The sequence below is a fragment of the Felis catus genome, chromosome B2 (assembly GCF_018350175.1).
Source record: "Felis catus isolate Fca126 chromosome B2, F.catus_Fca126_mat1.0, whole genome shotgun sequence".
In the NCBI taxonomy this organism is placed as follows: Eukaryota; Metazoa; Chordata; class Mammalia; order Carnivora; family Felidae; genus Felis; species Felis catus.
The window spans coordinates 67,977,757-67,994,976 of NC_058372.1; the positions used below are offsets into that span (position 1 = coordinate 67,977,757).

At 32.4% G+C, this 17,220-nt stretch overlaps 1 protein-coding gene and 1 non-coding gene across 9 annotated transcripts in view; both read left to right on the forward strand.

Moving 5' to 3' along the window:
• SENP6 (SUMO specific peptidase 6) overlaps positions 1-17,220 on the forward strand; it is a 117,410-nt gene that overhangs the window by 35,162 nt on the left and 65,028 nt on the right. For 5 of the 8 annotated variants that reach the window (XM_006931853.5, XM_045057753.1, XM_045057755.1 and 2 more), the window contains 2 exons: positions 4,539-4,559; positions 15,180-15,250. In XM_006931853.5, the coding sequence (XP_006931915.1) occupies positions 4,539-4,559; positions 15,180-15,250 (92 nt within the window). The remainder of the gene's footprint in view (positions 1-4,538; positions 4,560-15,179; positions 15,251-17,220) is intronic. The other 3 variants (XM_045057752.1, XM_045057756.1, XM_045057751.1) reach the window with 2 other exon arrangements.
• Positions 10,906-11,008, forward strand: LOC111560680. Its single transcript, XR_002742672.1, has one exon. It is a non-coding gene; the product is annotated as a U6 spliceosomal RNA (small nuclear RNA).

Below are 17,220 nucleotides of genomic sequence, written 5' to 3' on the forward strand. Positions count from 1 at the left end.
TAACAAGGTATTCATGTCTCTGAAATAATTCATGTCCTAAGAATTTTATTTTATATCTGCTTTTGAACAAATCACATTCTGTGAATAGAGACTTAAATAAAAACCTTTCTATTACATTATATTCCAGTTAAATTAATCTGATTTTACAACATTGAGTGTACAACATTTGACAAGAAATCTTCAGGTGTTAGGTTTGCTCTGATAAGTAAAACTAGTTATTAGCTCATTTTAAGATTTATTGGATTTCATAGTTTCAAAACAAATCACATTATTAGCTTTAATTGGGAAAATTTTGTGTTTTAATAGTTTTAGTAGATTTGGATGTTCTCATTGATCATGAAAGTAATACTTAAACCTTGAAATAATGAAAGTAACAGTGGGGAAAGCTTGGTGTTTTAAATGCTTTGGAGGTTTTTCATAACCGTTTTTTGAATGGTTATGAAATTTCAGTTCAATTTCAGTTCTGGGTCCATTTCAACTGACTAAGAAATTCTTAGGCTTCAACAATAAAATAAATAATCTAAATTTTTGCCTTGTGAATAGTTGTGTAAAATGTTTTTATGAATAGTAAAATTTGAAGATTTGGTATATATGTTCTTCATTTTTTAAAAATGTCAGTCGAGATTATTGCTCATTCATAAAATGTGTCCTGACTCTTAGAAACCATTGCTATGTTTGCTATGTACGTAGATAGATTGGCTATAGCATAATAGATTTTCAGCCTAAAAACCTTAAATCTTTCTCATACTTTCAGATAATAAAATCTTTTGCTTAAATGTATTATTTTATCATAGTTTTCACATATTTGAGAAATACAACTAAAAAGACCAAAAGAGAAATTACTGCACATACCAAAAACTTGTCTTATCTTACTGTAAAGTACACAAATCAAGCTCTCTAGCCAACATGTGGCACAAACATGAGAATAAATAATAAAAGGAGAGTAATTAGTAGAGAGGCAAAAAGGAGAGACACACTATTTTCACACACTGATCACATTGATAGAATCCATTGCTGACAAAGATTTGTCTTTTTTCTGAAATGTGGTCCATGTTGAAATACTCATCTACAATTTATAATTAAGTGATATATTCTGCAACCAAAATTATTGTTGCTTTTGAACTTATTTTTTAGTTTGGAGTTATTTGCAGTGTGACCTAGTTTCTCCATACCTCCTTTCATCATTGTTAATGTTAAAAAACTGATTTCAGTCTGGAAATTGGTTTGTGTTTTGTTTTATTCTAGGTCTTGGCACCTATTATACCTTGCATATGTATTATTGTTCATCTGCATAAAAGGCTAGATTCTGTTAATAGGAAATGGCATTTACTAGTAAAATATTGTTTCTTTAAAAACAAACAAACCTGAATTAGTTTATATTTAGAGAAACAATCCAGAATGAAAATAACTTGTTCTTACAACTAGGGGCAGTAAGGAAAACTGAAAAGTCATGTCAGCATGGCAGATTGTATTTATGTTTGTCTCTTATTTACAGAATAAACATTTCTTATACTTACTAAAGTGTGATTGTTGTTAAAAAGATTTTGCCATTCAAAAACAGGTCACTGGGAGTTTTTCCAATTTTCTTCCTTCAAAATCATTGAGTGATTTTATGTTACATACTAGACATAGATGAGGTACAGAATAGTCAGAGGTGAATATAACAAAGTCCCTGCCTTCCAACTCAAGTTTGATTAGGGTAGAGGACAGAAAGACAAGTAAACAAATGATTACATGGTAAGTGCAGTGTAGTAGACACAGTTTGCATAGTGCTATTTATAGAGAAGGAGGCAGTGAAGAATTCACAAAGGAAGTATTAAAGAAGCTTTTTTTTTTTAATGTTTATTTATTTATTTTGAAAGAGAGAGAGAGCATGCGGAGGAGGGGCAGAGAGAGAGAGAGAATCCCAATCAGGCTTTGTGCTGTCAGCACAGAGCCAGCGGATGCAGGGCTTAATCTCACACACCCTGGGATCATGACCTGAGCCAAAATCAAGAGTCAGGCACTCAACCAACTGAGCCCCCCCAGGTGCCCCCAAAGAAGCTTTTGAGTGTACTCATTAGAAAAGACTCCATGCAGTAGGAACCACATCTCCAAAGGCATGAAGAAAGCTTTCACCAAAACGGTTACCACGAAACTTTTGGTTTTAACTGGTATAGTGTTGGCACAGTTGTCATGCTTCAGATGAGGTGAGCACCCTGGTTTTTACTGGCTTTTACAGTTTCTCCTAATTTTTCCTATTTTCTCAACTCTTAATTTGAAATTAAAGGAAATGCCATAAGCTGGTAATTCATACACACAGTCCTCTTGGGGAGAGTGGTATAATTTGTCTTTTAAAAGTAAATCATACCTGCATTTTGAATAATTTGCAGTTGTTTAGTAAGATGTGGGAACAAGTACATCACACCTTTTTAATCCAAAGGGAATAAATGAAGATTGTTAAAATATCTGATCAGATTACTACTATTAGAACTACTCTTTGGGCGAACATTAGGATTTTAATCTATTTTCTTACTGCTACTACAAATGTTAATATAAGTCATATTTAAAAGAGGTTGTTTGTATACTAATAGTGATGAAGGAGGGTAGTCTTAGTATGGAAAAATGAAATGCAGAAATTAAAAGGTCTATATAACTCTATACCATCTCCACCCCTAACTTCAGTGAGACTTGCTAAAAGAAAACATTTACTGGTTTATGTTTTATTTACATTTTCACTTGTTTTTGTTTTTGTTTTTTATTAAGGATAGGTGAAAAGACTTGTAAGGACCATAGGGGAAAATGAATGTCTACAAAGCATATATAATCCATAAATGGGAAAATGGGCTCCTGGAATAAGCAAGATTTAATTATTAATGAAAAGCACCACTTTGAAAGAATTTTTGAAGTCTTAAATCAGGTCATGGATACCAGAATCAATCAGTCTCTCTTTTTTCCTTCCTTTTTAAAAAATTTTAAGAACACTAGTACAGCACTAGTTCAAGAATGAAATAGTCCAACAAGAATGTAAGTTGACATTTTTACAAAGTCCTACATTACTAATAATGGCTTCCCTATCCATTTTTTAAAAACTTTTTTTTCTTTTTTTTTCTAATATATATGCTCCTCCAGTGCAGGACTTGATAATAAACACATATTGAGGAATTTTATAGAAGTACAGTGACTTATAAATTAAATATCTTATCATAATAAATGCATTTTCTTCAAGGATAAGAGAAGTGAGCATGGGCATATGTATATTTTTTTGTTTTGTTTTTTGTTTTCTTCCTAACTCCCTTGGTTTATTGGAAAGAACCAAACCTGTTTCTACTGCTACTCTGTCTTCTACTTATTTCCTTTACTCTATACAGGTGAGTTTATAAAACAAAAACGATAGACTACTAAACTCTTCTCACTTCTTGGGCACAACAATGTAGAGCTAGAAATGGCTATATTAGGTATTAATGCCTAACTTTCAGTTTTCATTTTAGTTTTCCTGAAGTTCCAGAAGAAATAAATATATAAGATAAGCTGGACTTAAAGTTTCATGTTTATATTTTATTTACTTTAATAGGGGTGTAGTAATATTCCCTCAGTTTTTTGTTATTTTTCTAACATAAATTTATTTTATAGAGATCATCCTATTTTTTTTAATGGTAGAGATAAAATTTCAAATATGGTATTCATGTAAGCTTATAATTCTTTACTATTGAAATTAAAAAAAAAATAGGTCTTTTCAGTGTTGTTTGTATAAACCCACATTACTATTTTTTCCCCTTAATTTACTACGATTGATGTTTTACTTGTTTGTTCCACATTATTGGAATGTGAGAGTTTATATGGGGACTCGGGGAGTTTGTAAACTATGTTTTGCTTACAGTTTTGAATATTTTGTTCATTTTATAATAAATAATTCTAGGTTACGAATCTTACTCTAAATTGAAGGTTTTTGTAATTTTACTATTGAGTAATTGATATTGATAGCTTTTTAGGTTTTCCTTGAATGTGGAGAAGGGTGGACCTGTTATAAATTGTATTTTTGATTGGAGGCCATGATTTTAAATCCAAGGCCTTTCCTTGTGTCTAAAACCATATGCTGCTGTATTTAATCTATGGCTTTTATGCAAAAGTTCCAACCTTAAAAAAAATTTTTTTCTTACTCAGAAGCTAATTATTACACCTGATAACAGAATTGGAACCACTAAAAATTTATAACTTTCAGGAAATTTTATTGTTCTTTGAAGACAATATAACTACTCTAAAATAACCTATCATCAATTGGTTGATGGTTAAATAAAGCTCTCCCAAGAATCTTTCATATCTTTGTACATCCTTTTTTCTTAAATATGTTTAGATATAAATTTTCTATATTAACAAAAACTTAAAAATTTACTTATCTGACAAGATTCAAAACTTAGTATATAGTATATATATAATGTGTTTAAAACAAATTAATCACATCAGAGTTTTGCCTTATTGACCGCAGTTACTAAAACTACAATGATATATCAAAAATGAGGTCTTGCCTCTTACATTTTTTTTCTTTTTCATGTTTTAAGCAGTCTGGACCAAAAGGAAAGGTAAGCTTAATATTGATGAAATTAGAGCATGGATATAACAGTAAGATACCAGATTATTTATATGCTTTGAAGAATATCCATTGAGTTCATCATTAAAGTTTATTTAATAAAAGGAAATATTGATGGTAGAACATGATATTTGACTTTGGTGGCTAGTGTTTCACCATAATTCTCAATATGGTTATATATATATATATATATTGATAGGACTCCTTTGCTTTTAGTGATATACTTTTGTTTTTATACTTTACTAGATAGAGTTGAGGGGGAAGTGGAATTAGAATGCCTTAAATGTAGAGTTAAAACTCTAAACATCAATGTATGCCTATTTTGACCCAAAACAATTTTATGATTGCTGATTGTTCACTTTGTAATAACATTGGCAGGCACATGTCCTTTAGCACAAGTGTTGAATGATGTAAATAACTTCAAAATAATTTGTTAAGAATGCACAGTTGTTTAATTACATAATTTTAACTCTATAGTTTCTTTAAAGGTGTATAGAAAGTGAAGAGGACAACTTATATTATTTTATAAAATGCATATATTCCCCCTTACTGAACACCACAGTTCTGAATTATAAAGATGATCCTGTCAACAAAAAATTTAGTCATATTTTATAATTCTGAAATACTTCACAATTCTTACATGTTTTAGGTGAATGGATTGTGCAGATATTTTAATCTACTGGGGAAGAAAAATTATTTTCTCATTATGTTTATTTTTCTCTTTGAATGAAGCATTATTTTCTGTCAGATATAGATGGGTCATTATATCTTTAAAATTTTTAACTCATAAGTGCTACATATTTTTTGGAAATCTGTTAGTAAGATTTTAAAAATATAATTGCTAAAGAATATACATTAACTCTTTATACAGTCATAAACAAAACAGACTCATTTTATGTAAATACTTTCCTGTATGCTATAGTAGATAAAATATAAGTACTCTAATATTCTCACAATAATATAAAGATCTTAAATTATTCTGTTTTTCACAATAACTTTGTAGGGCTTATGCTGATTTTTTGTACGGTTTTGGCTTATGCATATTTCTGTAGTGGAAATTTATTCATTGATACATTCAGCACATATTTTCAATGACTTTATGTGCCAGGCACTATTCTAGGGGCAGACAGAAATCCCTACCCTCTTGGAATAATACTGGAACGGAGTCAGAAGATGTGGAATTAAGTAACCAGCAGTATCAGTAGGCACATAACTTACTGTAAAATGAGGATAATATTTGCCCGATTTTAAGGAGATTTGTGAGGAACAAGTGAGATAATGATTTAAAACTGACTAAACTGTAAAATTTGAAGTTTCTTTAAGTAATAGATGATAGAAAAAAAAAGTAATCTTGACATTCTGTCAGTCTCTTGTACTAAAATTACTGCCAGGGATTAGATACGAAGCAGCTACTCTTTACAAAAAAGTTGCAATGGATATACCTGAGTGCTTTATTCAGCAGCATAGTTATCTTTAGGTTGAATTTAGCCCATTAATCTTTGGATCCTTATTTAAAATTATTTTGTGTTTATCTTTGTTGGAGATTAGCTGAGAACTTTTGCGACAGTACATTTTACTTTGTGAATTCTTTTCACATAAGCCTTTTTGTTCCCTTCATGTGAACACTAAGCTACATCTTTTTTCTGATCTTTAAAGAGTACTAGAAGGTCCTTTATCTTTATCCCTCAACACATGAGAGACTATAAATTTTTGAACTAAGTTATTTATAAGAGAATGGTTTAATAAACAAAAAATAGATACTTGTGGAAAGTAAGTCTTTTCCAGGCTTTTTTTCATTTGTGTACTGAGCACAGTGAGATGTGGTTTGAGTTTGAAACTAAGCTGGAATAAATAATAAATAGCAGTATTAATATCTAGAGCTTGAAAAACTTCAAAAAATTGCTGCCATTTTGTTGTTGTTGTTGTTGTAGGTGACTTTGACAACTTGAATGACTCGACTTCCTTTCTGACTCATGGACAGATAGGTTCTAAATACAGTATATTTGGTAGCACCAGTAACCTAGAATATTTAATCTGGTATTAGAACTGGTTTTTCCTTCCTAGGTAAAGAATCTGTTGGCCCATTATGAAACTAAAGCATGCAGTGATTTTCCAACTTAAAATTTTTAAAAATACTTATTATTTATTAGTGTAAAAAGTATGTGGATATTGTAGAGAATTTTGAAGCATCAATAAAGTACAAAGATGAATAGAATACATTGAAAGAACATAGGTAAAATACTAGAAATGTTTGCATAAAGAGTATGTTTGAAAGATAAGTATTATAGAGATTTTATAATTTTCTGAAGGCTCTCAAAATAGAAAATTATATTATTAGGATCCTGATGCATTTCTTTTTCAATGTTTTTTTTCTGTGTGCTTTTTAATATATGCATTTCACCTAAATGCATCGTAACATTTTTCACTTTTATTTATTAATTCATAAGCTTTTATTTATTAATTCATTAAAAAAATTTTTTTTAACGTTTATTCATTTTTTGAGACAGAGAACACGAGCAGGGGAGGGGCAGAGAGAGGGGGAGACACAGAATCCAAAGCAGGCTTCATCCAGGCTTTGAGCTGTAGCACAGAGTCTAAAATGGGGCTTGAACTCACAAACTGTGAGATCATGACCTGAGCTGAAGTCAGACACTTAACTGACTGAGCCACCCAGGGGCGCTTAAGTTGACTTTTAAAAATGATTTTTAATGAATGCATAATAGGTTATCCTGCAGGTATTCATAATTTATTTACTCATTACTTCATGACTTTTATATATGACACATTCAAGTACAACTTTGTGTGTAAATTTCTAAATGATTCTCTTAAGATAAATTCTCTGTGAAAGGATTCTTTGGACTAGGTTACAAATATTTTTAATGCTCTTGATAAGTGCTATTAAATTGTTGAGAGAGGTGGTACCAATTATAGTATTATAAATTGCTGTCTAAAGATATCTGAAAATAAAATTGTATTTAGATGATACTGTCTTCCTTATAAGAGTCATCTGAAACTTTAGAAATAATAAAGTTGAGCAAGATGGTAGGCTACAAGAGTAATAGTATTAATAGTTTCCTTCATTCAACTCTGATCAATTGGAGTATATATTGGGGAGACCAAAATTTTATTTACAGCAACAATTAAATATCCAGTAATAAAGTTAATAGTTATAAAGCCTTTATAAATGTATCTAAAGATATACTCGAGACCTCTATTACATTCTTTATTGGTTTACTCCTTAAATGCAATTTTAGACAAAATCTCAGTGACTTTGTTGTCATTTTAAGAAATTTGATCAGTTAATGCTAAAGTTCGTTTAGGAGAGTAAATATTTGAGAACAGCAATAGACTTTTTGTTTTTAAAGAATAAATGGAGGAAGAGAAGAATGATTTGTCTTTCCACATAAAATGTATTGAAAAGAAAACAGTGATTGAATATGGAAACTCTAGAAGACTAGGAAGAAGGAGAATAAACAGTCTAGAGTCTGGGTATATTGTTTCCAACCAAGATGTCCAGTCAATAAATATAAACAAATTTGCAGTGTCTTTTTTGTTTTGTTTTGTTTTGTTTATTAGAGAGAGAGAGTCAGAGTCCCAAGCAGGCTCCACGCTCAGCACAGAACCTCATGCAGGGCTTGATCCCATGACCATGACATGAGATCATGACCTGAGCTGAAATCAAGAATTGGTTGCTTAACTGACTGAGTCACCCAGGCGCCCCTGCAAGTGTCCTTAAATGCCTGAATTATGATATTTGCACCTTGGGTGAAAAATTAGTATTTTGGATTTTTGCATGGTGGCTAGTAGTGGCTCAGTTTTTACCAACACAACCATTCTTTATACAGTTATTTTATACAGTTATTTAACCTGATAAATGGACTCCTGACTGCATAAAGCCTTTTAGATATACACGTTTATTCATTCCAAATATTTATCAAGTGCTTGCTATGTTCTAGCCATAAGGATATAATGATGAACAAAAAGGACAAGATCCCTGCATTCCTGTGGTCTACAAATTTTATGGGCAAAGACTAATAATGAACAAGTAAAACATGAAATAATAAGTTCTATGTAAAGAGTATAATTGAGTGATGTTACAGAGAGTGACAATATGGTTTCTTTAGATTGCATGTTCAGAGAAACTTTTTATTAGGAAGCTAACATTTTAAGCAAGGACTAAATGAAGAGTCAGCATGCTATGATCACAGAGATAGCTTTTCCAAATAGGGAAGAGAAGGTGCTAAGATAGTTTTACAAGAATGAGTTTGGTGTGTTCAAGGAAAAGAAAGAATGACCACTATTGCTAGAGTTTGGGGAGCAAAGGAGAAAATGTTATACCATGTGGGTTGGCAAGGTCAGCTAGGACCTAGGTCTTAAAAGGCTTTGTAAGGTGATCTGAAAAGTTTCTTTTTTTTTTTTTAAGTTTGTTTGTTTGTTAGTTTATTTATTTATTTATTTATTTATTTATTTAGAGAGCAGGAGCGAGAGCGACAGAGAGAGGGAGAGAGGGAGAGAGAATGAATCCCAAGCAGGCTCCACCCTGTCAGCATGGAGCCTGATGCAGGGCTTGAACTCACGAACCTTGAGATCATGACCTGAGCCAAAATCAAGAGTCAGACGCTTAACTGACTGAGCCACCCAGGCACCCCTTTGAGAGTTTTGTGGGTTTTTTTAATGTTTATTTACTTTTAGAGAGAGTGTGTGCATGTGTGCACGTGCACCAGAGGGGCGGAGAGAGAGAATCCCAAGGAGACTCCTGTGCTGCCAAGTGCAAGCCCAATGCAGGATGCAGTCTCATGACCTGCACAAGATCATGACCTAAGCCAAAATGAGAGTTGGACGCTTAACTGACTGAGCCACCCAGGTGCCCCAATCTTTGAGAGTTTTTAAAAAACAATCTTTTGTATATGATTCATAATTTGGTACAATAAACAACTTCAGTGGAATTTAATTAAGAGTAAGCATGTTCTACTTTCCAAATATCGATGTGCTGCAAAGGAAAATCAATGTAGTCTATGACTACATATTCAAAACTATCTCAGCAAAATGTTGGGAGTTGAGGAGGTAGAAAAGTAGAAATAAAAGGAATCTTAAGGCCTTTTTCTGGGAGAATTGGGAGGGGTAGAAGTAACAGGATTTTAAAGACCTCATCTCATTAGGGATGCAATAGAACATCTTGCTTGAATAAATGTTTGGAATCTTGATAACGTGTTAACAGAAGTATGTAATTGGAATAAAGGTTGAGAGAGGAAAGGTAACTATTTGTTAAATTAATTAGGGAGGGAAAACAAATGAATAGTAATTATGCAAACCAGTAAAAATAGGGGAAAAGAGGAAACTGAAATATGTACAAATATTAAAAAATGATAGGTAATAAAGATGAAAGGAAAACATGAAATCTGTCAGTTGTTACAGTAATTGTGATCAAGTTGAATATATTTAATAGCAGACAAATTGGTTGGATTAAACCCAGTTATACTATGTTGTTTCTAAGAATCAGACATAAACTAACAATCTATAAGGTAAAGGGTATTTAGAATCACAAAAGGTGAAAACAGCATGAGTTAATTTTAATAACAAGATGGAATTAGGAATTAGAAGTACTAAATAGGAAAGGCACCTGTGTGACTCAATCAGATAAACGTCTGACTCTTGATCTTGGCTCAGGTCATGATCTCACAGTTCGTGAGTTCAAGCCCTGTGTCAGGCTCCACACTGACAGTGCAGAGCCTGCTTGGGATTCTCTCTCTCCGTGCCCCCCCGCCCCCAAACTAGATAGATAGCGCTCGCTCTCTCTCTCTCTCTCTCTCTCTCTCTCTCTTTCCCTCTCCCTCCCTCTCTCAAAATAAGTAAAATAAACTTTTTTTTTTTAGAAGAAGTATGAAAAAGGAAAAAGCATGTTTTGTAACAGGCATAGTCTATAAAAGTATAACAACATATAAAATGTCCCTAAATATTTAAAATGCAAGAAGTTCTTAGAGTATAGCTGTGGGAGATTTTTAGTATGTCTCAGAAAATTACACCAATTTATGAGTTTAACATGAGTTTGGAATAATGAATTTTAACATTTGAATATGAATACATTTATTTCATAGAAATGTACATCTTATATATCAGTTAGAGCAATGAAAAGATTAATAAAATGAGCTATAATTAAAACCAAGCAAAAACCAAGACAAAAACTCAGCAACTAGATCCTGGTTTCTAATACCACTCTCTAAGAAAAAGAACATGGAGAAATGGCTGATTTTAGGGATGGGGTAGGAAAAATACAAAATGAGTGTGGAGTGTCCTGTATTGTTAAAAACCAAGCAAGTACTCAAAAAACAAAAGGGTATTTGCTTCAACAGCACATATACTAAAATTGTAACATTAAAGAGAAGATTTTCAAGGCCCTTTGTAAAAAGATGACCTGTGGATTATGAAGCATTCTATATGTCTGTAAATTTTACATTATATGTATTTTATCAGAATTTAAAAAAAGAACTGACACCACATCAAGCAAGTGGACAAAGGAGCCAACTGAAAGCACTCCCAAAGACCAAAACTAAAACAATTGGATTATAATCTGAAGTATAAAATAAATACCCATATATCTTATTGATAAAAATTGGTTGAATAAATGAATCATTTATTTACTCAAATTATCTTGGGGTTTTACAAGCTATTTAAAATGAATTGAAGGAAATGGACAGTTGTTTATTATAGAATTCCAAATAATTTGCATAGATATTCCACTCTTCAGGAAGTGGGGTTTATCTACCCTCATCCCTTTTGTGGGCTGGCCTGACTGATTTGTTTATTTCCAAATAGAGTGTTGAAAGGGAAAAATAGTAACTCTAGAATGGAGAAATCTGGCAACCACTACCTTAGCTAAATGATCAAGGTTAACATCACCAGTGATAAATCGTATTGATATTTTGTACTTCCTGATGTGATGTGATGAGAGGGGCACTTCAGCTCTGCAGTAACCTTCCCCCTAAATTCATAACGTTGGTCTAATCATTAGAAAAACATCAGAGTGACCAAGGTTGAGGGGCCTTGACAGTTCTAAAGTGCCACGGTCATGAAAGATCATGTAAGACTGAGAAACAGAGGAGCCTAAAAGAGACATGACAATTAAATGAGGTGGATCCTGGAACAAAAAGATATTTGTGGAATAGCTGGTGAAATTCAGGTAAAATTTAGCACTTAGTTATAGTAGTGTACCAGTGTTGGTTTCTTTTTTTGATGTATGTATGATGATGCTGAAGGTGTTAACTTTAGGAGAAGCTGGGTGAGGAATATAATTCTGAATTGTCTTTAACTCATGTAAATCTAAAATTATTCCAAAATTAAATTTATTTTAAAAACCTTTCAGAGCTGAGCCCTATCTGACCTCTAAAAGCAAAGCATTTTGATTTTATTTCAATATTTCTGTACAGAAGAAAAAAAGCTTTCCAGTTGTTTTTGCAGGTTGTAAAATGTTGAGTTCATGAGGTGGGTTGTTGTTTTGTTTTTTTTTTAACTATACAAACAGAAACCCTCCCAAGCAAAAAAAATCCTCCCACCTTGTAGATATCAGATGACAAAGAAGCTTCTGTGCTTCTGCTTGGTTTGAGGGAAAGAAATATCCACTGGTAAATTAAATCCTAGACTTGAGCTTCATACTGGCTTGGAGTTTGAAATGTTAGTATCTGTAGAGCGATAGCACCCTCAAACCAAGAAATTAGTATAAAATTTGGTTTTTGATCACCTAACAATTTTTTAAAAACTAAAAATTAAAGAACACAAGATAGTTTATGGCTAGAAAGTTTCTAAAAATTTTCTTGTTAAAGTAATGCTACTTTTGTCCTGAAATCCTTGTATTGTTATATTAAACTTTACGGTATGCTTTTATTTCTGAAATTTATTTATACGCTATTTAAAAGAAAAATTAGTTTCCCCTGTTTTTCTATTTTTTTTTTTAACATTTATTTATTTTTGAGACAGAGAGAGACAGAGCATGAATGGGGGAGGGGCAGAGAGAGAAGGAGACACAGAATCAGAAGCAGGCTCCAGGCTCTGAGCCATCAGCCCAGAGCCTGACGCGGGGCTCGAACTCACAGACCGCGAGATCGTGACCTGGCTGAAGTCGGATGCTTAACCGACTGCGCCACCCAGGCGCCCCTAGTTTCCCCTGTTTATATAAGGAAACATGGAGCAAATATTCAATACATTATGGCTATTAAGATCTGGGAATTTTGGTAAATACACAGACTAGTTTATTAACATTACAATACATGATAAAGTCATGGATATTATATGATGTATTCTGTGTGGTGTTTGTTCCTCATTAGCAAGGCATAGTTCAGTGCACTGTGTCAGATTGCAAAAAACATGGTACCTTCAGTGCAGCATTTTCACCAACCCCTGCACATGTATGATTGGTTGTCTCAGATGATTTATGTCAGTTATTACTGAGTAAACCTGTGTTTATAGCATACCCCGGAATAAGTCATCAAACAGGTTCAAAGTAACAAAATCTAAAATATCTATTTTCAGATTTTGTGCCCATTCTCTGTCAAATAATTATTTTCTGTATTGATAATCCTTAGTATTTAAGAATGTATACTATTTGTGTTATTCACTATTTTACCATAATAGTATCATTGTATTTTGCTTTAGATTCATTGCCTCTGTTGCATTTTAAAGTTGATATCTTTATTTTTCCAAGCAAATAATTATAAAAATTAAAGATTAAAAGAATGAATTATCTGCTTTAAAGATAAGACTATATTATATTCCCTTTAGTGTGAAAGTGTATGAACTATAAAACCATGAGTTTTGTTTTAAGTTTAATAAAATTAGCTAAAAACCTATCTTCTTCATAGTGCTAGTACTACTACTATCTCTAAGGCAAATTCTTATCTTCACAACTTACGTCCTCATGAATCTAAAATTTTCTCAGGGTAGACATTGCCCAGTTGTACAAAAATGCAGCTCAAAAATGAAAATTCCATTACTTATCAATATTGATGCAATTTCCAGATTTCAGATTCTGGCATTGCTATTCAATAGTTATGTGAATATAGGCAAGTTAATTAACTTTATTGTGCCTCCATCTCCTCTATAAAGTGCTAATAATAGTATATACTTCGTAAGGTAATTGTGAAGATTCAAGTACTTGATAGATATAAAGCACTTAGAACAGTACCTGGCACATGATGCTCACTATCTGCTAACTCACATTACAAACACACTACTATCCTTACTCTATACTGTTTTCTTCTTGTGTCATTTTCTTATCTTCTTTTTAATTTAGGTCCTTTGACTTTTATAACATAAGAATATAAAATTCTTTTAGAAAAATTTCTTTAGAATTTTAATATACTTAATTATATTACTCCAATAGGTACTGATCACCAGTGTGAATGAATTTACAAATAATAGAATAGCCTCTTTTATTTTTAATTCCCTGGTTAAGTAAAATGGGAATATGTTAGAAGTTTTTATTTAGGGTGAGTAAGTAGATATTGTAGTTCCCAGGCTTATTGCACTTTTTTGTAAATCTTTAATGCTTTTATCCCACAACTACCTGTAGGTTTTTGGCTTTACCCCCAAATTAGTGTGTATTTGGATTTATGTGGTATTTTAGGATCTTTATTTTCTGAGGATTATGTTCAAAATCCTGAAAATTGATTGTATATAAAGTGACAGTGTAATTTGATATATTTTTTCAAGTATAACTATATCTCCATAATATAGTGTAAGAATAAAATACTTGTTTCATGTTGCTGGTTTGGGACATAACATTTTTTGTACTGTTTTTCAAATTGTCCTCAAAGCCAATATCCTAATCATCATTTATTCCTCTAGTTGTTGATTTGTTTTTAATTACTTAGAAACATTTACAGCAAAATTGGGCAAATTGGGCATTTTTTTTAAAAAATTTTTTTAACGTTTTATTTATTTTTGAGACAGGGAGAGACAGAGCATGAACAGGGGAGGGTCAGAGAGAGGGAGACACAGAATCCGAAACAGGCTCCAGGCTCTGAGCTGTCAGCACAGAGCCCGACGCGGGGCTCAAACTCATGGACCGCGACATCATGACCTGAGCTGAAGTCGGCCGCTTAACCGACTGAGCCACCCAGGCGCCCCAAATTGTACATTATTAAATAGCGGATTTTTTTAATTCAAAAAATGTGTGACAATGAAGTATTACATGCTCTTGTTTTTAATGTGTTTTATAAATTGTGATGGCAGTTTCAAAAGAAAACTAAAGTTTTGTACATTGAGAGAATAAATATATAACTTTGGTGACTACTTTGAAAGGACAATAATAACTTGGATCCATTTATTAAATATTTGTATGAAAGTTTGCAGTGGAGTCTGATGGATTAAGAGTCCATCTAAAATGTAGTCTAAAATGTAGTCACTGTTCTTAAAGATCTTACAATTTAGTAGGGTTTAGCATATTTGTATCATGTAGTTTTATTATTTTATAGTATTTTTTTATACGGCAAGGAAGCTGTGGTTTGCCTTTTTGGGGGGGGGGTTACTTTTAATAAACACATTGTAAGTGATTCCTCACCTTTTTGTTCTGAAAATATATTTTTCTGTTAGAATAATCTTTGTAAATTTCCTTTTTTAGGAAAGAATATCCACCTCATGTCCAAAAATTTGAAAATAATTCTGTAAGGTTGAGTCGGCCTCAAGGTGTCGGTAAGTGTACAGTTTTATTTATTAACACCTGTGAAGGGTTTTGAATAGTTGTATGAAAGAAAGGTAGAAATAGAGATATGACACTGGTTTTAGAATATTCCCAAGTATAATAGAAATACATAGAAAAGCATTTTTTGAACTGATTTGAAGTTTTACTTACCTGTGACCTAACATTTTCAGGGAATAGTTACATACTGAAGAGATTACAGTTTGAAATCTTTTTTTTAATTCGGATTTGCACTAAATTCAGGATCCACATATTAACTGTAGATGGATTATAGCTTCAAAATTATGTTTGGGTGAACTATATTATAATCTTGTATAATGTAGTTTTCTTGCTTTAAATGGTTATGGTCCTAAAATTTAGAACATATTAGGCAACCACTGATTTTTAAAGAGACCATACCTGATACAATTATGTTAATAATAGATATGGAGAAAAAAAGTTGTGGGTAGAAATTTTTGTTTTTATTGACATAATCTATTAATATACAAATATTAGTGCAAAAATAAAGGCAAATAACATTTACAGAAAATGTTTCACCATCAAATTGATTTTCGTTATCTAGAATAGTGATTTTTTAAAAAGATATATATTTTTTAATGTTTATTTTTGAGAGAGAGAGAGAGCGCGAGAGAGAGCGAGAGATAATGACAGAGAGGGAAGGAGGGAGGGAGGGGCAGAGAGAGGGGGACAGAGGATTTGAAGCAGACTGTATGCTGACAGCAAAGAGCCCGATGCAGGGTTTTATCTCACTAAGCATGAGATCATTACATGAGCCAAAGTCAGACTCTTAACCGACTGAGCCACCCAGGCACCCCTAGAATATTGAGTCTTAATCTGTGAGTTTGTCCCAGTCCTTTACTTGCTTAAACCATAGCACTGCTTGTTCTTATCCAAAATCTAATTGATTTAAACAACTGGGTTTTCCTGATAGCTAAGAGTTTGTTTTTTAAAGCATCTATATTCTTTTCTACTCTTGAGTGGAAATCTTTTATTTGTTTATTGAACATGGCCCTATTTTATAAAGAGAATATCCCAAACTCCTATTCATCCTTTTTTTTTTTTTTTAAGTTTATTTATTTATTTTGAGGGAGAGAGAGAGAGCATGAGCATGTGTGCAAACATGAGCAGAGGAGGAGCAGAGAGAGGGGCAAAGAGAGGGAGGAGGAAGAATGCCAAGAAGTCACCATACTGTTAGTGGAGACCTAACACGGGACTCAACCCCATGAACCATGAGATCATGGTCTGGGCTGAAATCAAGAGTTGGACACTCAACCAAATGAGCCACCCAGGCACCCCTCTTCATCCTTTATTAATAACTTTGTAGTTATTATGAACGTGAATTACTGTACTTGGCACTACTTAGTTATGCTCATTAAGTTTAGTAATAATTGACTACCCTTTTCAACATTTATTCTGTTATACCTTAGGTCTTTATTGAACTCTTACTAAGTACTGGATGCTGAGTTAAATGCTTTGTATTCATTATTTACTTTTGTTCTAGCTCCTTATCCAAGATCCTTTAAGCTAAATTTAACTTAACCTACATTGGATACAGAGGAAACTGAAGCACAGAGGGATTAGATAACTTATGGACACAGAGCTGGTATTGCAATCTAGGCCTAGATGATGCCAAAGCTCATGCTTGAAACCACTGTGCTTTACTGTTTTCTTGCTGGATCAGAAAGTAAGTTATTTCTGATCCTCAGAGAACTGCACAATAGGTGTTATAATTCCCATTGCACAAATGCATTTTGGTAAATTAAGTGATTTGGCCCATTCATATGGTTTTAGATACAAATCAGCCCCAGGTTTGTTGCAAATAATTTTTGAAGTTTGATAACATTCATTTTGTGGATAAGAAATAATCCTTAAATTTTTTTTTTAATTTTGAGATAATTTTAGACTTACAGAAAAATTGTAAAAATAGTACATAGTATCCATTTATCCTTTACCTAGCTTCCCC